Source organism: Orycteropus afer, unplaced genomic scaffold (genome assembly GCF_000298275.1).
Source record: "Orycteropus afer afer isolate SDZICR_OR568_19922 unplaced genomic scaffold, OryAfe1.0 scaffold00412, whole genome shotgun sequence".
In the NCBI taxonomy this organism is placed as follows: domain Eukaryota; kingdom Metazoa; phylum Chordata; class Mammalia; order Tubulidentata; family Orycteropodidae; genus Orycteropus; species Orycteropus afer.
The window spans coordinates 511,624-534,633 of NW_006921999.1; the positions used below are offsets into that span (position 1 = coordinate 511,624).

General features: G+C 37.1%; 1 protein-coding gene across 1 annotated transcript in view; it reads left to right on the forward strand.

Annotated features, from left to right (window-relative positions):
* LOC103208103 (ephrin type-A receptor 6) overlaps positions 1-23,010 on the forward strand; it is a 1,324,606-nt gene that overhangs the window by 434,686 nt on the left and 866,910 nt on the right. Inside the window, exon 2 of the mRNA XM_007953778.1 lies at positions 19,022-19,177. Within this exon, the coding sequence (XP_007951969.2) occupies positions 19,022-19,177 (156 nt within the window). The remainder of the gene's footprint in view (positions 1-19,021; positions 19,178-23,010) is intronic.

A 23,010-nucleotide genomic window follows, 5' to 3' on the forward strand; every position in this document is an offset into this window, starting at 1 on the left:
TTCATTTCTTGATAGATGTTTGAGTTGTTTCCACCTTTCAACTATTGTGAATAGTGCTACAATGAACACTGGTATACATGTGTCTGTTCACATCCCTGCTTTTAAGTCTCTTGTGTATATACCTAGGAGTGGAATTACTAGTTCATATAGCACCTCTATGTTTAACTTTTTGAAAAAGCACCAAACTGTTTTCCATAGTGTCTGTATCATTAGGCATTCCCTCCAGCAATAGATGAGAGTTCTGATTTCCCCATATCTTTGCCAACATTTGTTATGCTCTGGTGTTTTGCTTTTTTCAAAAAAATCTTAGACTTCCTTTTGAGAGTGAATATCTCATGGTGTGGTTCAGCCACTCCTGGGAAGGAAGATGGGGCAACCTACTTCCGTAGTGATACTGCCTCAGAAACCCAAGGAGGGGTCGTTATGAGTCGAATCCTACTCGAAGGCACATAACAACAACAACAACAAATTGCTAATAGTAGGAGCTCTGGAGGCATAGTGCCTAAAGCATTTGACTGCTAAGCAGAAGGCTGTCGGTTCAACCCCACCAGTCATTCCTCGGAAGGAAGGTTGGGCAATCTACTTCCATAGTGATACCACCTTGGAAACCCAAGGAGGGGTCGCTATGAGTCAAAATCGACTCAACAGCAGTGAGAGTTGAATTGCTAATATTACCCCTGATGGTGCAGTGGTTACAGCTGTTGGCTCTTAACTGAAAGGTTGGCAGCTTGAACCTAGCAGCTACTCCATGGAAGAAAGATATGTCAGTCTCCTTCCATAAAGAGTAAAGCCTTGAAAACCCTATGGAACAGTTCTACTGTTCAGAATCCACTCAACTGCAATGAGTTTTTATGGCTAATGAGATTGAGCATCTTTTCATATGCTTGTGGGCCATTTGCATATCCTCTTTGGTGACATGTATGTTCAGGTCTTTTGCCAATTTTTTTTTGTTGTTGTTGTGTTATTTGTTTTTCTCTTATTAAATTGTAGCAATTCTTTATATATTAAGAATGTTAAACCCTTATCTGATATGTGGTTCCCAAATTTTTTCCCAGTTTGTAGTTTGAACCTCATTTTGTTGATAAAATCCTTTACTGTACAGCAGTTTTTCATTTTGCTGAGACCTCATTTATCTATTTTTGCCTTTTGTTGCTTGGGCTTTTGATGTCATAGTTAAGAATATGTTGTTAAGGAGTAAGTCCTGAGGTATTATCCCAATATTTTCTTCTAAGATTTTTATGGCTTTAGGTCATATATTTAGGTCTTTGATCCATTTTTGAGTTAGTTTTTTTTTTAATATCATATTAGGTATGGGTCTAACTTCAATCTTTAGCATGTGGAAATCTAGTTGTCCTGGTACCTTTTATTCAAAAGGCTATTCTTTCCCCTTTTGATGAGTTTAGCACCTTAAGAAAGATGAATTGACCATAGATATGTACAATTAACTCTGGGATATCGATTTCATTTTAATTATTTCTCTGAGAAACTGTTGTTCTTGTTGTTATGTGCCCTCGAGTCAGACCCGACTCATAGTGACCCCTCCTTGATTTTCTGAGGCAGTATCACTACAGAAGTAGATTGCCCAACCTTCCTTCCAAGGAATGACTGGTGGGTTTGAACCACCAGCCTTCTGCTTAGCAGTCAAATGCCTTAGGCACTATGCTACCAGAGCTCCCTCTGAGAAACTAGGTATATTATATATTGGTTGTGGTTATAATTATATCTATGTACAAACTTATCAAAGTGTACTTTAAATATGTTCAGTTTTTTGTTGTCAAGTATACCTCAATAAAGCTGTTTAAAAATAGTATATTATGTGTAGGGCGTAGCAAGAAGTCTAATATTTCTGAATCAATGAAAGTTGAGTTAGGAAAAATAGGTGTAACCCCAACTGTGGAGAAATTTAAATGATAGAGTTTGGACTTTATTCTGTAGACTAGGGGTTGGCATTTTTTCTTTTTCCTATAATTATCTAGATAGTAAATATGTTAGATATTTTTTTGGCCAAAAGAGAAAATTGATGATAGCATTCACTTACATAACCACTTAAAAATGGAAACACTGTTCAGAGCTCAAAGGCCATGCCAAAAGAGGCAGTAGGCCCCAAGGTCAAAACTCATAGTTCACTGTCTTCATCTATAGATAGTAGAGAGTAGCATTATCAGAAATTTATACACCCTATAAACAGTGAAATAAGAACTGGTAGAGAAGAAAGTAATTAAAAGAAAGTAATTAAAAGTTCTCAAGACACAGGTGCTGATATCCCATTTTGCACAGAAACATTAACAAACATCTGAAAACACTGACAGAGTAGATTCCGTCATACAGGATTTTCTCTTGGAAAATTTATGGAGAGATACTCAGGTTTATCATGCATAAACTTACATTTAGTTTTTTGCAAGGTAGTCATGGAAAAGTATGTCAGAATGAATGAGAATTGAAAATTACAATTACAATGTTAATAGTAGTTAGGGTCCAAATCTTTAGATTTAAGGTATTTGTTTTTTATGAGTGGTCTCAGGGGGAAGGCTTGACCACAGCTCAAATTCAGTGGAGGTCCTTCATAGTTAGGTTCTAACATCAGAGATGGAGGGTAGAATCTCAGCAGGCTCTTGTGTTCATTAAGAGACTAGAGAAGGATACTTTTGTCTCTGCTTTCTCTTACTGAGTAAGCACAAATTTAGGGTTTATATATGACAGCATAGTGGCTAAGACACTTGCCTGCTAACCAGATGGCTGGCGGTTCAAATCCACCAGCCACTCCTCGGAAGGAAGGTTGGGCAATCCTACTTCCGTAGTGATACTGCCTTGGAAACCCAAGGAGGGGTCGCTATGAGTCAGGGCTGACTCGACGGCATATAACAACAACAACAACAACATATGAAATTCTCAAATTGGACTCACAAAATAAAGATCAGTGTAACATCAAAGACTGCTATGTTATAACTTTCCTGCAGTGTTAAAGGTGATCCAAATGATGCATTTTCTTTTCAAGGTTAGAAGTCAGGGAGTTTGTTTGTTTGTTTGTTTATCTCAATACTAGTTTATAAAAATTCACTGTTATGTCTCCTTATCATACCATGCCAGGTTAAAATCAACTTAACTTAAAGATTGTTTACAGTCTTTACATAACTCACATGCTTCTATGTTTGTATGTCTAAGTTCTGAAATTTTCTAAATAACTTTCTGGGTTTATTTGAATATTTTATTGTGGTTGGGTGAAATTTTACATAGCAAATTAGTGTTCCATTAAACAATTTATATACCATTTGTCTCGTGACATTAGTTGCAATCCCGTCACTATAACAGCACTCTTCCCACTTCCTCCCTGAGCTTCCTTTTCTATTTGTCCTTTTTTTCCTACCCCATTGTGCCTACTGAATTTTGTTTTGGGGCAAATGCCACACTTTTGGTTTGTACAGTTGACTGTTCTGAGGAGCATATTCCTGATAAGTGTTTACTTTTCATTTTATAGGCCTGTCTGTTCTTTGACTAAGAGGTGATCCTCAGGGGTGGGTTCAGTTTCAGGTTTGAAGGAAGTCTACAGGCCATAGTCTTGTGGGAATCCACCAGTCCCTATCAGACCAGTATGTCTGGTCTTTTGTTTTATGATTTTGAATTTTTTTCTACATTTTTCTCAAACTTTGTCCAGGACCTTCTATTGTGATCCTGATCAAAGCAATTGGTAGTTGTAGGGTTTATGTATGAAATTCTCATGTAATTCTGGTTCCAGGCTAGTGGAGGCTTTGGTTCATTTGGTTTATTAGCCCTTTGGACTAATTGTTTCCTTGAGTATTTGATTGTCTTCACTTTTCTTTGCTCCTAAGGGGGAGAGACCAATAGTTGTATCTTAGATAGCCACTCACAAGATTTTAAGGTCCCAGTCACTACTCACTATAGTAGAATGTAGAACATGTTATTCCAATTGACTTCAAAAACCAAACTAAATGCACCATCATCAAGTCAATTCTGACTCATAGAAACCTTTCAGGACAGAGTAGAACTACACCATAGGATTTCCAGAGTTTTAAATCTTTACCAAAGCAGCTACCTACTCTTTCTCCCATAGGTTTGAACTACCAACCTCTTGGTTATCAGTCAAATGCTTTAACTACTATGCAACCAGAGCTCATTTCAATTGATTTATATGTCCCTAAATAATTTTCTAGTGACTTACAGTTTTCTAATGACTTATAGTTAATGTTAGAGACCCTGCAATGTATACACAGTTCTATTTCTAACTTTATATTATGAGTGCTTATATATATGTATTTTAAAACATGAAGCTCCTTATACCTACAGGATTTGAGATCATTATAGAAAGATAGAGACTAGATATATAGGATGTTAATTCCATTCATGAAGATCTAGTTATCTCATACTATACATTAGTAAATTGATCATTTATTCATTTATTTGTTCACTGATTTGTCAAGAATTTATAAAAACCAAATATGTACTTGTAATGGAAATTTTGAATTGTGAATGTCTATTAGGCATAGGGAATCCAAAACTTACAAGGCAGTTACATATAGTTGAGGGGTCAGATGTGATAAAATAGTTATATTACACGAGCTAAAAGAGAGGTATATGCCTTATATTCTTAATGTCATATATAAAGAGAATGTGACTATCTACAACAATGGTTTTCTTACATTTTTCACAAAAGAATTCTTAATATTAAGAGAAATATTATAGTAAACCTCAATATGAAAGATACAGAGTGATATTTTAGTAATCAAAATGTATTCGTTTTCTAAGGCTGCTATAATAAAAATACCACAAGTGGGTGTCTGTAACAAACAGAAATTTATTCCCTCACAGTTTTGGAAGCTAGACATCCAAATACATATTGCCAGCTCTAGTGGAAGGCTTTCTCTCTCAGTTAACTCTGTCTCCTTTCAATATCTGTGGGTCTGGCATTCCTTGGAGATCACCATATGTCTTCTATCAGTCTTCCCCTGGCTCTAGAATGTGCCCAGTGCAGGGACCCCAGGTCTAAAGATGTACTTCACTCACAGCTCTTTTTTTTTTTTTTTTAATGGTAGTAGGTACCTCCTTCTCTGCTTCTTTTTCTTTACCTTTATCTCTTGTAAGATCAAAAGTGATGCAGGGCACACCTCAGGGAAACTCCTCTTACATCAAATCAGGGATATGACATGAGTAAGGGTGCTGCATCCCACCCTAATCCCCTTACGACTGATTGACTGCTCACATAAAATGAGAGTTCAACTGATTTTTTTTAAAGAAAGTATTGCACAGCAGATGTTGATAATAAGGTCTTTGGAGATAAGGAAAAATAGAGAAAGGTAATATGAAATACTGGGTTGGGGTGTGGAAGGGATTAAAATTTTTAAAAGAGAGTGAGAGAAGAAGTCATTGGTATGGTGAGATTTGAAAAAAAAAAAGATCTAACGTAAGGGTGGAAGGAAACCTTTCAGATAACTGGGCAAGAGCAAGTATGAAGGCTCTGTGGCAGAAGCATCTTTGGGTGTCTCAGATTCAGAAGAAGGCTAGTAAGAGTGGAGTAGAATATCTGAAGGAAAGAGAAGAGATGAAATCAGAAAAATAACAGATGAAAAGGAGTGAGTAGGGAACAAAATGTGTGCAATGGCTGATAGGGAATTTTGAGTACCTTGATTTTTATTCTAGAAGAAATGAAAAACCAGGAGAGGTTGTTGAGCTCAATAGTAACATAGCCTGTTGTATTAGTTTTAATGAGATCACTGGCTTCTGGATTGAAAACAGACCATAACAATGCAAAGTCTTCAGCAAGGTGGTGGGGGAAGGGAATATCCTCATCTGAGTGTGTGTAGAAATGTTTTTGTTGTTATTAGGTGCCATCGAGTTGACTCCAACTCATAGCAAGCCTGTGTACAACAGAACAAAACAATGTCCAGTCCTGTGACAGCCTCACAATCCTTGCTATACCTGAGCCCCTCATTGCAGCCGCTGTGTCAGTTCTTCTCATTGAGGGCCTTCCCCTTTCTCTCTGACCCTCCATTTTACCAAGCATGATATCCTTCTCCAAGGAATGGCCCCTTCTGACAATTCAAATCATGGGCAATCTTGGATTCTAAGATAAATATTTTGAACTTTGTCTTAAAAACAGGGGAAGTCATCAAAGATTTTTAAGCAGTGGAATGCTATGAACAGATTTCTGTGCTTAAAACTACAATATCAGATATAGTAGCCCCAAGCCACAGGAGGTTATTGGGCACCTGAAATGTGGCTACTTGGAACTGAGATGTACTTTAAAGGTATAATATATATTTCTAGGACAGCATATTAAAAAAAAAAAAAAATCTAAGATTTTCAATATCTTGATTTTATGATATATGGGATGAAATGAAATCCATTTTTTAAATTAACTGCACTTTTATTATTATTATTATTTTAGATTTACAATGTCTTGTTGTTAGGTATCTTCAAGTCAACTCTGATCATAACAACCCTATGTACAACAAAACAAAACACTGCCCAGTGCTGAGCAATCCTCACGACCCTTGCTCTGCTGTGTCAATACATCTTGTTGAGGGTCTTGTCCTTTTTCATTGACCCTCAACTTCATAAAGCATGATAATAACCTTCTCCAGTGAACGGTCCTTTATGACAACATGACCAAAGTAGGAGAGATAAAGTCAGGTCATTCTCACTTCTAAGGAGCTTTCCAGCTGCATTTCTTCCAGGACAGATTTGGTCATTTTTATGTGGTCAATGGTATTTTCAGTCTTCTTCACCAACAGTGCAGTTCAAAGGCATCAACTCTTCTTCAATATTCCTTATTTATTGTCCATCTTTCACATATATATGAGGCCATTGAAAATAGCATGGCTTGGGTTAGGCACACCTGGGTACTAAAAGTGAAATCTTTGTTCCCTATCAATTTAAAGAGGTATTTTGCAGATTTGCCCAGAGCAATACCGTGTCTCATTTTGTACCTGCTGCTTCCATGGATATTGATTGTGGATGCAAGTAAAAGGAAATCCCTGACAACTTCAATCTTTTCTCCATTTATTGCGATGTTGCTGATCGGTCCAGTTGTGAGGATTTTTGTTTTCTTTATGTTGAGATGTAATACATACTGAAGGCTGCAGTCTTTGATTTTCATTGTTGTTGTTGTTATGTGACCCTGTTGGTCCGATAATAGGGACCCCTCCTTTGGTTGCCAAGGCAGTATCACTACGGAACTAGATTGCCCAACCTTCTTTCCAAGGAATGGCTGGTGCATTTGAACCTCCAGCCTTCTGGTTAGCAGTCAAGTGCCTTAGGCACTATGCTACCAGAGCTCCTTGATTTTCATTAGTAAGGGCTTAAAGTTATCTTCACTTTCAGCATGCAAGGTTGTGTCATCTGCACATAACAGGTTGTTAATTAGTCTTCCTCTAGTCCTGATGCTGAGTTCTTCCTCGTATAGTCCAGCTTCTCAGATTATTTGCTCAGCATACAGATTGAATAAATATTGTGAGAGGATCCAACCCTGATGCACATCCTTCCTTATTTTAAACCATGAAGTATCACCTTGTTCTGTTCAAATGGCAGTCTTTTGGTCCTTGTACAGGTTCTTCTTGAGGACAATTAAGTGTTCTGGAAGTCTTATTCTTCACAATGTTATCTGTAATTTGTTATGATCCACACAGCTGAATCCCTTTGAATAATCAGTAAAAAATAGGTAAACATCTTTCTGGTATTCTTTTCTCTCATCCAGGATCCATCTGACATAAGTGATGTTGTCCCTCATTCCACTCCCTTTTCTGAATCCAGCTTGAAATTCTAGAAGTTCACTGTCAACAAACTGCTGCAACCAATTAAAAATATAATTACTAGAAAATTTAAAATTTTATATATTTCAATACCTTTATGTTTTTATTGGACAGAGCAAGATTAGAATATCACTGTGTGCAGAATGGATGAAAGTGTTCAGAAATTAATGCTGAAAGACTAGCTAGCAGGCTGTTCCCTAGAACAGTTTGAATACCACTGCTAAAGGGGCAGAGAGGCAACATCTTCTGGCCTCCTCTGACTACTCAAGAGGAGGGCAGAATCACCATCAGCAGCCCAAAGCCTGTTCCTATGAGGCCAGATATGCCACCACCTTCCAACTTCCTCACCAACCTTGACAGCAGCCATCCTTCTTGTGGCACCAACCACCTCTCTGCTGCATTCAATAATTTACGGCAGTGGCCACACAGAACTCACAGATAGTGGGGTTTATTAGGGAAGCAACAGGCTACAATTCAAATTCAGGAACACGCTCAGTCTCTCTCACCCAGCAGTCTCTCTCAATGTCTCTCTCAACAGTGTGTCTCTCTCAGCAGTACGTCTCCCTCAGCCAGCACTAAGAGAGATTTTTTTCTGCCTTTGGAGAGCTCATTTTAAGCCTGGCAGAGTGGCAAACTAACCAATTCCAACATCAGAATTCTACACACCTGAGAGAGAGCAAACTTCCCAAAAGATTTCTTCATGCTGCTTCAACAGAAATACTCCAGGTGAATGACTTTAACAATCAGGAGTTTAAATTTCATGGTCTCACCCAGTAATTTGACGGGAGTTACAAAGACTATAGCTACTGACTCATAGCAAATGCTCCTTGAGTTTCCAAGGCAGTATCACTATAGAAGTAGATTATCCAATCTTCTTTCTGAGGAGAGGTTGGTGGGTTTGAACCACCAGCCTTCTGTTTAGCAGTCAAATGCCTTGGGCATTACACCACCAGAGCTTCTTAGAAAAGCCATACCATGTAGTTTACTATGCCACAACCACTAAGCTGTTCAAAAGGAGCTCTGATGGCATAATGAGTAAGACATTTGGCTGTTAACCAGAAGGTCAGGAGTTCAGATCCACCAGCCCCCTCACAGAAGGAAGATAAGGCAATCTACTTCTGTAAAGATTAGGGTCACTATGAGTCGGGATCAACTCCCAACTAAACAGTGAGTTTAGTTTGGTTTGAAGCTGTTCTAAGTATTTTAGGAGATGATACAGGTATTTTAAGATGATTCTAAAAGAAGGTAACAAATAGTAAATACATTTTGAATAGTGTAATCTGGTTATTTCATACTGTATCTCAGAACCACATAAATCATGTCCTTTACTGCCAGTTGTGGGCATCCTTACACTTTGAAAAGCACCATTAATGTGTGTGTTTGTATATGTGTGTTTGTGTATTTTTTCTTTTATACTTTTATTGTAGTAAAAATATACTCAACAAGACTTTCACCAACATAATTTCCATATTTACATCTTAGGGTCATTAGTTACATTTTTCATGTTGTGCCATCATTGTTGCTGTCCTTTTCCAGAATACTCTACCACCTATTCACATAAACTCAGTGCCCCCCAAATAAAAACTTCCCCTTTCCCCCTCCCTCCTCCTACCCCCAGTAACCACTAATAATCTCTAATATATATATTACATTTTTTTTCAACCTATCTAGATAATTTCCCTCCCATCCTGTTCCTGGTAACCAACAGAGAAAGTTTCCTTCTATCTATCAACCTTTGCTTGATTTTTTTATAATAGTGGGCTAATACAATGTTTGTCCTTCTTTTATTGACTTATTTAACTCAGCATAATGTCCTCCAAGTTCATCCACATTATGCAATGTTTTGCAGATTCTACATTATTCTTTAGGGTTGCATAGTATTCCATTGTGTGTATGTACCCCAGTTTTGTTATCCATTCCTTAGTTGATTGGCACTTAGGTTGTTTCTATCCCTTTGCTATTGTGAATAGTGCTGTGATGAACATGGAGTGTACATATATTTACTCATGTCTGACCTGTCAGTTCTTTAGGATATGTACCTAGTAATGGGATTGCTAGGTGTTCTGGTTACCTAGTGTCCCTCTGACAAGAAATATACCATAAATGGGATGGCCTTAACAAACAGGAGTTTATTCTTACAATTTTGAGGCTTTAAGTCGAAGTTCAAAGTGCCAGGCTCTAGGGGCTGGGTGAAAGCCCCTCAACCTTGGGGTCCAGCTCTGCCTCCTGCTCCCGGTACATTGGAGCTAGAGGCATTTCTTCACTCAGACGGCTGCTGGCTGCTGAGGCTGAGAAGCCCCAAGGTTGACAAGTTGACAAGTCCCAATGTTACCAAACCACATGGCAGGCCATTAACTTAAGTCCATTGTAAGTCTCAAGGTCAGCAGAGCATAGCAGGCTGCTGAGCAACAACACACCTACATGCAGGATCCAAGCGTGCCATAGGTTAGAGACCATTCCCAAGGCTTCTTCTTAAATACAAGAAGCAGACCACATCTCAAAGGCAACTACTCAGCTGCTTGTGGTAGATCCCACCATGGAGTTGATTGCCAGTCTCATCATAGGGAATAACTGTCACCAGCTGCCTAGCCACTCAACCAGGCCCAGCCAAATTGACACAAGCATAACTACCACAATTCCACCCCTTGTCAACTAGGCATCCATACAGATCTTCTTTGGGTGCTATCTGTAAAGATCACCTCCACTGGGTGGCTCCAGTCCCCTAGTTCCTGAGTGACAACATCACCCCCTTAACCTGGCAGGCCCCATTCCTCTCCCTCTTGGGCATGGCAGCCCCATGCCCTCTCTCTTGGGCAGCGACTATGGCTCTGTCCCACTGGCTCACATGAACGAGCAGTCCCACACTCCAGAACTAAGTTGGTGAAGGCCTGGCTCGTTGAAACCTAGGGGGCTGTGATAGTTCCACCCCCAAAGGCCATGGTCCTACCTTTAAGGCTGAGGCAGCTCTGCTTCCATATCCTTGGTCTCTCCGCTTCTGCTGATTAATGCCCGATGGCAACCCACTCCGTCAGAAATCTTTGTGCCCAAAGACACTTGGCTTTCTTGCTCCATGGGCTGGCCAACCTGCTACTCCATTTTATGCCCATCTTCTCTACTAGTTAATGCCTGAAGGCAACCCACTCCACCAGGAAGCCGTCTATGCAGTGGCACATGGCTTTCTCCTCCGTGGGCTGGTAAGGCTGTTGCTGTCTCATGCCACTTCTCTTGGTTCTGCTCCTGCTGTCTCTCATGCCAGTCTCTTGCCGTCTGTCCTGCCATCTGTCATGCCGTATGCCAGGGTCTCTCTGCCAGTGTGTCAGGTCAAGGACGCACTCCACTCCTGTTTCCACATTTTAGGTATCTGTCAGAGCAGCACCCTACTCTCACAGTACCAAATTTGGACTTGGACTTAAAGCCTCCAAATTGTAAGAATAAATTCCTGTTTGTTAAGGCCATACTATTTATGGTATATTTCTTGTCAAAGGGGCACTAGGTAACCAGAACACTGGGTGAAATGGTATTTCTGTTTTCAACTTTTTAGGAAATGACCAAACCAATTTCCACAGTGATTGTATCATTTTACAGTCCCACCAGCAGTGTATGAGAGTCCCAATCCCTCCATATCCTCACCAGCATTTATTTTCTGTCTTGTTGAATTTTGCTATTAATTCTGGGGTAAAATGCTATCTCTTGGTTGTTTTTATTTGCATCTCTCTAATGGCTAATGATCAGGAATATTTCTTCATGTGTTTGTTGGCTGTCTGAATATCTTCTTTGGTGAAGTGTCTCTTCATGTCTTCCACCCATTTTTTTAATTGGATTGTTTGTCTATTGATTTTGAGGTGATGGAATTTTCTATAAATTTTAGAGATAAGTCTTTTGTCCCATATGTCATTGCTGAATATTTTTTCCCATCCTGTAGTTTCTCTTTTTACTCATTTGGGTAAGTCTTTTGATGAACATAAGAATTTAAGTTTTAGAAGGTCCCAATGATGTGGTTTATCTTCTGCTGTTTGTGCATCTTGGGTTATGCTTGATAGTCTATATATGCCATAAATTAGGGCCTCTGAGTTTGCCCCCCCCTTTTTTTTTTTTTTTCAATAAGCTTTACAGTTTAAGGTTTCATATATAAGTTTTTAGGAACTCTGGTAGCAGAGTGCTTAAGGCACTTAACTGCTAACCAGAAGGCTGGCGGTTCAAATCCATCAGCCACTCCTCAGAAGGAAGGTTGGGCAATCTACTTCTGTAGTGATACCACCTCAGTGATGCAGGAGGGGTCGCTATGAGTCAGATCTGACTCCACGGCAGTGGGTTTGGTTTTTTTTTATATAAATTTTTGATCCATCTGAAATTGATTTTTGTGTATGGTTTGAGGTATAGCTCTGATTCATTTTCCTGTAAATAGACACTCAGTTTTGCCAGCACCATTTGTGAAAGAGACTATCTTTTCCCCCATTTAATGGATTTTGGACCTTTGTCAAAGATCAACTGACCATAGGTCAATGGATCAATCTCTGGGTTCTCAGTTCAGTTCCACTGGTCAGTGTGTCTGTTGTTGTACCAGTAACAGGCTGTTTGGACAACAGTGGCTATATAGCAGGTTTTTAGATCTGGGAGTGTGAGACCTCCAACTTTGTTCTTCCTCTTCAGTAAGGCTTTGCTTATCCGAGATATCTTTCCTTTCCATATAAAATTGGTGTTGTTGTTGTTATGTGCCATTGAGTCAGCCCTGACTCATAGCGACCCCTCCTTGGGTTTCCAAGGCAGTATCACTGCGAAAGTAGATTGCCCAGTCTTCCTTCCGAGAAGTGGCTGGTGGGTTTGAACCGCCAGCCTTCTGGTTAGCAGTGACTGGTTTTCCAAGTCTTTAAAGAAGGTTGATGGAACCTGTATCAAGATTGCATTGAATGTATAGATTGCTTTGGGTAGTATTGACATTTTCATATGCTCATTCTTCCTATCCATGAGCACACTATGTTCTTCCATTTATGCAGATCTCTTATAGTTACTTGAAGTAGTGTTTTGTAGTTTTCTCTGTATAGGTCTTTTGTGTTCCTGGTAAAATTTATGCCCAATTATCTTATCTTTTTGATAGTGATTGTATATGGTATTGATTTCCTTATTTCCTTTTCAGAGAGCTCTTTGCTGGTGTAGAATGCAACTGATTTTTGTCTGTTGATCTTGTATCCTGCCCCTATACTAAATCTTTCAATAAGTTCTGGTAATTTTCTTGCTGAGTCTCTTGGGTTCTCTATGTGAAGGATCATCTCATCTGCAAATAAGGATAACTTTATTTCTTCTTTACCAATTTGGATGTCTTTTACTTCTCTTTCTTGCCTATTGCCCTGGTTAGGACTTCCAATAAAATATTGAACAGAAGTGGTTACAGAAGGCATCCTTGTGTCATTCCTGTTCACAGAGGGAATGGTTTCAGTCTCCCTCCATAAAAAATAAAGTTGGCTATTGGCTTTGCACATATGCCTTTTATTTTTTTAAGGAATATCCCTGTATTCCTATTTTTCTGAGAGGTTTTTGTTTGTTTGTTTGTTTGTTTTAATCAGGAATGAGGGTTGGAGTTCATCAGGTATCTTTTCTACATCTATTGATATGATCATGTGATTCTTTTCTTTTCTTTTACTTATATGATGGATGATGTTGATGTTTTTTCTAATGTTGAACCATCCTTGCATACCTGGTATGAATCCCACTTGGTCATAATGGATTATTTTTTTGATATGTTGGTGGAATCTGTTGGCTTGCATTTTGTTGGAGATTTTTGCATATATATTCATGAGGGTTTTTGTTATGCAGTTTGCCTTTCTAGTGATGTCTTTGCCTAGTTTTGGTATCAGGGTTATGCTTGCTTCATAAAATGAATTTGGAATGATTCCATCCTTTTGTATGTTCTGGAATAGTTGAGTAGTTTCTCTTCTCTCTATGATTAGTAGAATTTTCCAGTGAAACCATCTGGGCCAGGACTTTTTTTTGTTGGTAATTTTTATGACGTGGTTAATTTCTTCTTTTTTATTTGTCTGTTCACATTTTCCATCTCAGTGTGTGTTAGTTTAGTTAAATAGTGTGTTTGCAGAAATCTGTCCATTTCCTCTAGGTTTTCCCCTAGAACTGGACTACAGTTCTTCATAGTATCCTGCTATTATTCTTTTTCTTTCAATTGGTTCTGTTGTGACATAATCACTTTCATTTCTTATTTGTGCTATTTGCCTCTTCTCCTTCTTTTCCTCAGTTAAGTTTGCCAAAAGTTTGTCTATTTTATTAATCTTTTCAAAGACCCAAATTCTAATCTTGATTTTTTCTGTTGCCTATCTCTTTTCTGTTTCATTTATTTATGCTTGAATCTTTATTATTTCTCTTCTTCTGGCGACTGTAGGCATTTTTTGCTCCTCTTTTTCTAATTGTTGGAGATGTTGGGTTAAGGTGTTAGTTTTGGCTCTTTTTTTTCTTTTTTGATGTGTGCATTTATTGCTATAACCTGTCCTCTGATCACTGCTTTTGCTGTGTCCCAAAGATTTTGATGGGAGCTCTGGTAGCACAGTGCTTAAGGCACTTGACTGCTAACCAGAAGGCTGGTGGTTCAAACCCACCGGCCACTCCTCCGAAGGAAGATGGGCAATCTACTTCCGTAGTGATACTGCCTCAGAAACCCAAGGAGGGGTTGCGATGAGTCGGGTCCGACTCAATAGCACATAACAACAAACAAAACAACAAAAATTTTGATATGTTATATTTTCATTCTCATTTGATTCAAGGAATTTTTTAATTTCACTTTTTATTTCCTCTATTACCTGCTCCTTTTTAAGGAGAGTGTTATATAATTTCCACATGTTTGTTCTTTTTCTGTTGGTCTTTTTAGTGTTGATTGCTAATTTTATAACACTGTGATCATACAAGATGCTTTGCAGTATTTCAGTGTTTCAATATTTATTAAGGCTTGCTTTGTTACCTAACATATAGTCTATCCTGGAGAATATTCCATATGTGCTAGAAAGGAATGTATATTGTGCTGCTGTTGGGTGAAATGCTCTGTAGATGTCTATAAGGTCAAATTAGTTGACCATGTTTAGTTCTTCTGCATTTTTGTTGAGTTTCTTTCCAGTTGTTTTATCTCTTATTGAAAGTAGTGCATTAAAGCCTTCTATTATTACTGTGAGTCTTCTGTTTGTCTTTTCAATCCTGTTAAAGTCTCCTTTATGTATTTTTGGTCTCTTTCACTGGGTGCATAGATGTTTATTAAGTGTATACTCTCTTGTCCAATTGATCCTTTAATCATTACATAAAGTCCTTCCTTGTCTCTTATGGTGGTTTTTGTCTTAAAGTCAGTTTGATCGGAAATTAATATTCCCACTTCCTGCCCTTTTCAGTTGCCATTATCTTGGTATATCTTTTTCCAACCTAAAAATTTGTTAGAAGACAATTTCCATAATATTATGAAAGGTGAGAATATAGCCATTCAAGAAGTTCAACAAACATCATAAAGGACAGACTCTAAAAGAAAATCACCAAGACATATAATCAAGCTCACCAAAACAAAACACAAAGAAAGACTCTTGAAAGCAGGATGGGAAAAACAAAAAGTTACTTATAAAGGGCAACCAATAAGACTGAGCTCTGACTTCTCAGCAGAAACTGTACAGGCAAGAAGGCAATGAGATGATATATATAAAACCCTGAAAGACAAAAGTCTCTTATAATGAATTTTATATGCAGCCACTATGTCCCTCAAATATGAAGGTGAAATTAGGAGATTTCCTGATAACCAGAAATTAAAGGAATTTGTTAAAACCAGACCAAGCTTACAAGAGAGTTTTGGTCTATTTTTGCCATGTGTCTAAGTTGAGTCTCTTGTAGATAGAATACTGATGGGTCATGTTTTCTTATCCAGTCTGCAACTCTCCATCTTTTGAGTGGTACATTTAATCCATTGACATTCAGTGTAATTATTGATGGGTATGAGTTTTTTTATGTCATTTTGTTTTGTGTTTTTTGTGATGTTGCTGATTTCTTTTTTCCATAAAACTTTCTGTGCTGATCCCTTTTTTTTTTTTTTTTATGAATTGTGTGATCATCTCTTTCATTTATACTGTTTTAGTATTTGGTAAATATTTGTGCTTTTCCTCTTTTTTTATTTTGATGCAAATGTTTATTATTTTTCCATGAAGTTACCCTGTGATTTATTATTTTCTTCTCATGTTTAAAACTGTTTGATGTCACAATAGTCTTGAAATCCTCACCATTTAGAAGTTCTATAACTATACTATTTATTCTCTCTGTTTGTTTTGTAGTTGTCCTCATTTACCAATTGATGTCACTGGTTCCCTGTTTAGAGTCTTGTGAGCTTATTTTATTTGGGATACTTCTATACCTTGATTGATGTCATTATGTGTGTTAATCATCAGTTTGTTTACTGTTGTTGATTCTCTATCAGAAGGACTATCTTTAACATCGCTTGTAAGCTTGGTCTGGTTTTACCAAATTCCTTTAATTTCTGGCTATCAGGAAATCTCCTAATTTCACCTTCATATTTGAGGGACAGATTTGCTGCATATAAAATTCATTATTAGAGACTTTTGTCTTTCAGGGTTTTATGTATATCATCCCATTGTCTTCTTGCCTGTATTGTTTCTACTGAGAAGTCAGAGCTCAGTCTTACTGGTTGCCCTTTATAGGTAACTTTTTGTTTTCCTCATCCTCCTTTCAGGAGTCTTTGTCTTTTATTTTGGTGAGCTTGATTATATGTCTTGGTGGTTTTCTTTTAGGGTCTGTCCTTTATGGGGTTCATTGAACTTCTTGAATGGCTATATTCTCACCTTTCATAATATTATGAAAATTGTCTTCTAACAAATTTTCAACAATTTTCTCTGTGGTTCTATTTGTTTCTTCCTGTTTTGGAATCCCCACTGCACATAGGTTATTCCTCTGGATGATACCCCCATGAATCTTAGGCCTTCTACATTTTCTTTTGATCTTTTGTCTGATTGATCCCTTAACAAAGTTGTATTAAGGTATTTGTCTTCAATCTCATTAATTTTGTCTTCCATTGATTCCATTCTATTCCTTTGCCCCTTCAATGTGTTACCTATTTCTGAAACTTCTGGATTTCTATTTATTGTTTTATATCATTTCTAATTTTTTGCTTATTTTGTCAATTTGTTTTTGTATCATTTACCTAAATTTTTCCAGAGTTGTGTCTGGGTTTTTCTTAATTTGGTCAGTGTTTTCCTTGATCTTGTCAGTATTTTCCTTGATCTGTGTTTCAGTCTATTGAAGATACCCAAATATAATTATTTTGAATTCCTTATCAAGGAGTTCCAAAGCTGCTTCTTCCTCAAGGATCTTTTCTGGATTTTCATGCTGGTCCCTTTTTTCTACTTCTTTATCTTATTTCTTTGTGTGGACTGTGATGGTCTGTTGTCACCAAGACATTGTGTTGGTGTTGTATTTATGCTTGATGTGTGAAAAAGAATGAAAGTGTGTGCACAGCTCTCTAATAGATGCTGGTACTGAGCAGTTGAGGATGAGTTGAGCTTGTATTGGCCAAAGTCTATTGTTTCTCAGTTGGTGCAAAAGCAAGTGGTGGCCTTCACTCAGTTGGTGGGGCTGCAAGAGGTGCAGGTATGGTTGGGTTGGGTTGAAAGAGTCACTGTCTTCCACTCATTTAAACAAAAAAATTAAAAATACACCAAAAAATAAAAGCAAGAGAACAAAAACTCAAACCACATAAACAAACAGGGACAATTGCAAAAGAAAAAAGATAAAAATAATGCAATAAATGAGAAGAAAAGTTTTCAGAGTATGTTAAAACAGGATGAAAAAGAGATAATGAGGAAAAGGGGTGGGGGCACAATATCTGGGAAGGAGGAATGAGAGAAAACATCAAAAGAATAATAAAGAAAAAAATGGGCAAAGTGTAAATAGCAAAACAAGGGATGAGAAGAACCAAGAGAAAGAAAAATAAAAAAGGAACCAGAAAGAGGAAAGAGAGGAAAAAAAAAGAACCAGGGATGGGAAAGAGATGTATAAAATTAATTAATTAAAAGTAGGGGGAGGAGAGCAGAAGAAGATTAAAAGAATAATTTTAAAACAAAAGTATGCAGGGGTGGGGGGGCACGACATGGCACTTAGGTTCTCTCAGGATACAGACCAGGATGGAATTCCTTGCTGGTCAGAAGGTGCATGGAGATGGGGGTCAGAAGGTGGATGGAGTTGGGGGATTGCCACACCTCTGTTCACCAAGAGGGGGAGGAGTATAAGAGTAATAAGGGAAATATCATAACTTTCCAGTTGTCAGCCTCCAGTGTAACTGCCCATGCTGTCCTCGGAAAACAGAGCCCACTGCTCTGTGGGTGTTGAGATAAGAATGCCACTTGCATATATTCAAAAGGGTCAAGCTTGCCACTTGCGAATATTCAGAATAGCTGTTCCCTCAAGACAGCAGCTTGCAGTCCACAGGTTGCTTTGTCTCCTTCACTGTTTTCCTTTCTGGTTATCAGACACCAAAGCAATCCTTACCTATGCAGTCTTTGGAGAGCAGAGCCTGATTCTTGGGTTGCTGCTGGGATATAATCAAAATGGCTTTGCCCTCAGGCAACCAGCAGTCCACACCTTCATCTGTCCCCTTACTGTTCCATTCATGTTATCCTGCTTTGTTTGTTTGTTGTTTTTATGTGCCGTGGAGTCAGACTGACTCATAGCGAGGAATCACTCCTTGTGTTTCAGAGGCAGTATCACTACAGAAGTAGATTGCCTCATCTTCCTTCCAAGGAGTGGCTGGTGGATTTGAACCACCAGCCTTCTGGTTAGCAGTCAAGTGCCTTTGGCACTATGCTACCAGAGTATTTAATACACTTCTTTATCCTTGCCTTCAAAGCTCAGGGTTCCAGGATCCTCTTCGGTATCGGTTTCAATTAGTTTATCATTGCTTTGTTGCAGAGAGTCTGTGTAGTTTGTCTGCCTATTCCACCATTTTGCCAGAACCCCCAAAGTTTACTTTTTTTCAAATTAGCAAGTTCAGCAAAAAAAATGTGCTGTCATAGTTATATTACTAACTTTTAACAACTTGTTTCATTCTTTAATATTAACATTATTGACTTTTCTGTGTATGTGTGACACTGATCTCTGAGATCCAAAGTGTGTATATAAATTAAAATATGTTGTCCAAGTACAGATGAAAGGACTCTAGTAGTCATAATCCAAATAAGTAAAAATAAAAGTAATTTTTTTTTTTTGTTTATATTTTTCAGCTTGCCGACCAGGATTCTATAAAGCATTTGCTGGCAACATAAAATGTTCTAAATGCCCTCCACATAGTCTAACCTACGTGGAAGCAACTTCTGTCTGTCAGTGTGAAAAAGGTTACTTCCGAGCTGAAAAAGATCCACCTTCTATGGCATGTACCAGTAAGTCTATCCATTTTGCATTTGGGATTCTTATTTTCAGCCTTTTTGATCTCTTTATTCTAAATTTTAAAAAAATAAATAAAAAGAAATTCTCAAAATCCTGCACCATCAATATGATTTGTCTTTGACAACATTCAAGGAAAAGCCTCTCTTTCTTCACAGCAAAGTTGCTTTTCATTGGCTTTCAAAGAATGTATTTACTTCTCAAAATTCACATTGATCCTGGATGATCAAATACTACTACTGATTAAAGTCCCCTGTAAACTTTCCCTAATCCTGAACTATCCTTATGAAACTAAAGCAGTTTCAATTCATGAACAAAACTTCTGCTCTTTGTGTCAATACTTGACCATTTTAAGGCAGTAGGAGCAAATTTTCCTGTATGTGGGTGCATCTGGATGAAATTAATAGTCACGTTATGCAGAAAAGTTAAGTTCCCTTGACATTTGTCTTTAAATGAAGGTGTTTTCTAATTTTTCTACATTTCATCTCTCACTCTCTCTACATTTTAGAGGTTGGAACTAATAGAATACTAAAGCTCAACATGAGGATCATTTTAATACATGTATGAAGAATTTGAAATCATTTGCATTCTTTTCTGATTAAAGTATTATGTATATTTTAACTAAAAATATATATAGTAGTGCATTGGTAAACTATGAAAAAATACAATATCACCATTACTTAGTTGAGGAAATCTTGTTAAATATATACATAAGATATTATAGTGAAAATCCACCCTTCTTGGTGATAAATTGTCATGAAAATATTACTTAACCTATATAATTCCAAAGAGGCAAAACTACACTGTGAATAATATACAGTCATTAGAGACAATAATGGAAATGTCCAGATTTTTAAACTTATCTGATGCAGTTTATAGATTGGTCTTCACTGGTATGAAATTTTAATATAAAATATTTTATACAATGCTTTTAATAAAATATAGTACATTAATTAGTATTTTTGCTTTCTGATTGTAAATGTTGAGTGACTAGTTTCTTCAGAACATTATAGTTTGGGAAATTATTATTTATGTTTTTGCTTCTAGGAATATAATTTTAATTCATAAATAAGAAAAGGAGAATTCTGATGATAACTTCACATTTAATTGTGGGGATTGTTTTTTTAAAAAATCTTGCTATTGTTATACTTATGTAAACCTTCTTGAATGGTTACTCTAAATTATTTTATTGTGGATAGTGCATTCCAGTTTAAGTAGACAATAGTGTTTCAAATGGCAAGTGTCCTTTAGGCAAGTATCAAAACCTTTGTCAGAAAGCAAACACAGTTTCCCAAGTGAGTAATAGGTGAAAATCCTCATTCTTTTAAATTTTATTAGTTTCTCATTAAGAGATAATTGATAAATTGAAAGAATGAAATGATTCTCCTCACTGTAACCCTTTAGTAAGGTAAAAGAGTAGGTAATTAGGAAGGTTTGCAGTTCTTTAGACTGAGACTAGTGAAGGAAATTTAATATGGGATGCATCAAGACTTATATGCCTGGTATCATTATTGAGTCAGATATTTGTATTTATCAATCCCCAAATTCCATGCCATCAAGTTGAATCTGACTTAGAGTGACACTATAGGATAAAATAGAACTACCCGCTAGGATTTCCAAGCTTTAAATCTTTACTGCAGCCAACTGCCTCTTCTTTCTCCCACAGAGGGGTTGGTGGGTTCAAACTCCCAACCTTTTGGTTGACAGCCAAAAGTTTTAACCACTGAACAACCAGACTGCCTGTGTAGATATCAGCTTACTTTTTAATGTTACCTCTTATTTTATTTTTATTTTTTGAGTTGTTCTTGTTTTATTCCCCTTCATTTTATTCTTGGTACCATAAATTATGTTTTTAAAATGCTAGCCTACATTAGCTGTGCTAAATAGAATTAGAGAATGGTTTAATTCTAGTTATCATTGAGCAGAGCTTCAGATAGGGAACAGCATGTCTTACTGCATCAGGAGTCAAAAAAAAAAAAAAAAAGAACCCATAAGGAAAGGTAAAACTCAGAGCTATAGTCAGGTCTTCTGAGGCCAGCCACAGGAAGATCCCCTCTCAAGGCTTCTCTCTGCTATTCCATGAGGGCCTTTTTGCCTTCTTTTAGCAAAATGTTGCTAGATTATCTAGGTGTGGATCTTGGTTTTGATGCTTGCTAGCTGTGTACCATAGGCAAATTGGTTTACCTCTTTTTACCTCATTATGCCTTCTGTAGTGATAGTAACAGTACATACCTCACAGTGTTGGCATGATGGTAAACAAGTTAATATTGGAAAAGTGATAAGAACTACCCAACATATAATAGGTGCTACATAATTGTTAAATACATAATAAGTTTGTTCATATTTAATTTTGAAATAGTTCCTATTAAGTTAGTATTAAAACTATCAAATACTATGTTGATACTGTTATACTGGGCTCTCAGCTTCCATCATCTATATATTACTGCAGACTGGAAAAAAAAATGTATTGAATTTTTTTTTTCTAAATTATATTTATTTTGTTATTGTTGAGAATGTATACAGCAAAACATACACTGATTCAACAGATTCTACATGTACAATTTACTGACATTGATTACATTCTTCAGGTTGTGTTTCTCTCTTATTAACATAAACTCACTGCCCTCTAACCTTCCTGCCTAATCCTTTGAGTTGTTCTTGTCAATTTGATTCCACATATATATTTCTTAAAACAGCAGAATTTTCAAGGCAGACTTTTTTTTTTTTTTTAACTAGCTAAGCTAAACTATTGTTTGGTTTAAAAATGACTCAGGGGATATATTATTTTTTTAATTTAAGGTTTGATGATTATCTTAGGGTAATATTTTCAGAGGTTCATCTACTCATCATTGCTTTACAAAGTCTAGAGTCCCTGAGAATTTTAAATTCTGTTCTCCTTTTTCCTCCTTTGAATCAATATTAATCTATAGATTTTTAATCAAAATGCTCAATAACGGTAGCTGGACACCATCTAGTTCTCTGGTCTCATGGCAAAGGAGGCAGTTGTTCATAGAGGCAATAAGCCACACATTGCATGTCTTCCTCATATTCCTAAGATACTGAATTTTTTAAGACCTCTTTTTTAGATGTCTGGTAAGATGGTAGAATAGGCAGACAAGCTACACAGACCGTCTTCAACAAAGAAGAGAGAAAGCTATTGGCATAGACATAGATAATAATTCTGGAGCCCTGAGCTTTGAAAGGAAGGATACAGAAGTGGATTAAACACTAACTACTAGAAGAACCTGAACAAAAACAGTAAATAAGGAGACAAATGGAGTTGCAGAGTATCAGCTATACTGATAGCACGGACAGTTTGAATATTTCCAAGTGGTGTAAGGACCTGAGAATTAACCTAAAAATTGGTCCTGCTCACCAACAGCTGCATGGATGACTGCATTGGTGACTGATAAGTAAAGAGGAAAACAGCAAATAAGCAGACAAACTGAGTTGTGGACTTTTGGCTTTCCAAAATGCACAGCCATTTTGATTGTTTACAAGCAGTGGTCATTTTGCATATTTAAAGTGACAGCATTCTCATTCAGATTCCAGGGACCTAAGAACAGGCTCTGCTTGACAAGGACAGCACAGACATACTGGAGGCTGACAAATGGAAAAGTTCTAATTTTGTGCTTTTTTTTTTTCTCTTTCCTTTTCCTGATTCCCATTTTTATTTTCCTTTTCTGTGGGTTCTTCCCTTTCCTTGTTTTTCTTATTCCATTTTTCTCATTTTTCTGCCTCATTATTCTCCTACTCAAGCTCTTTTTTTTTTATGCCCTCTGTCCAGATATTGCCCCCCCTTTTCTATTTCTATTTCTTTTTTTTTTTT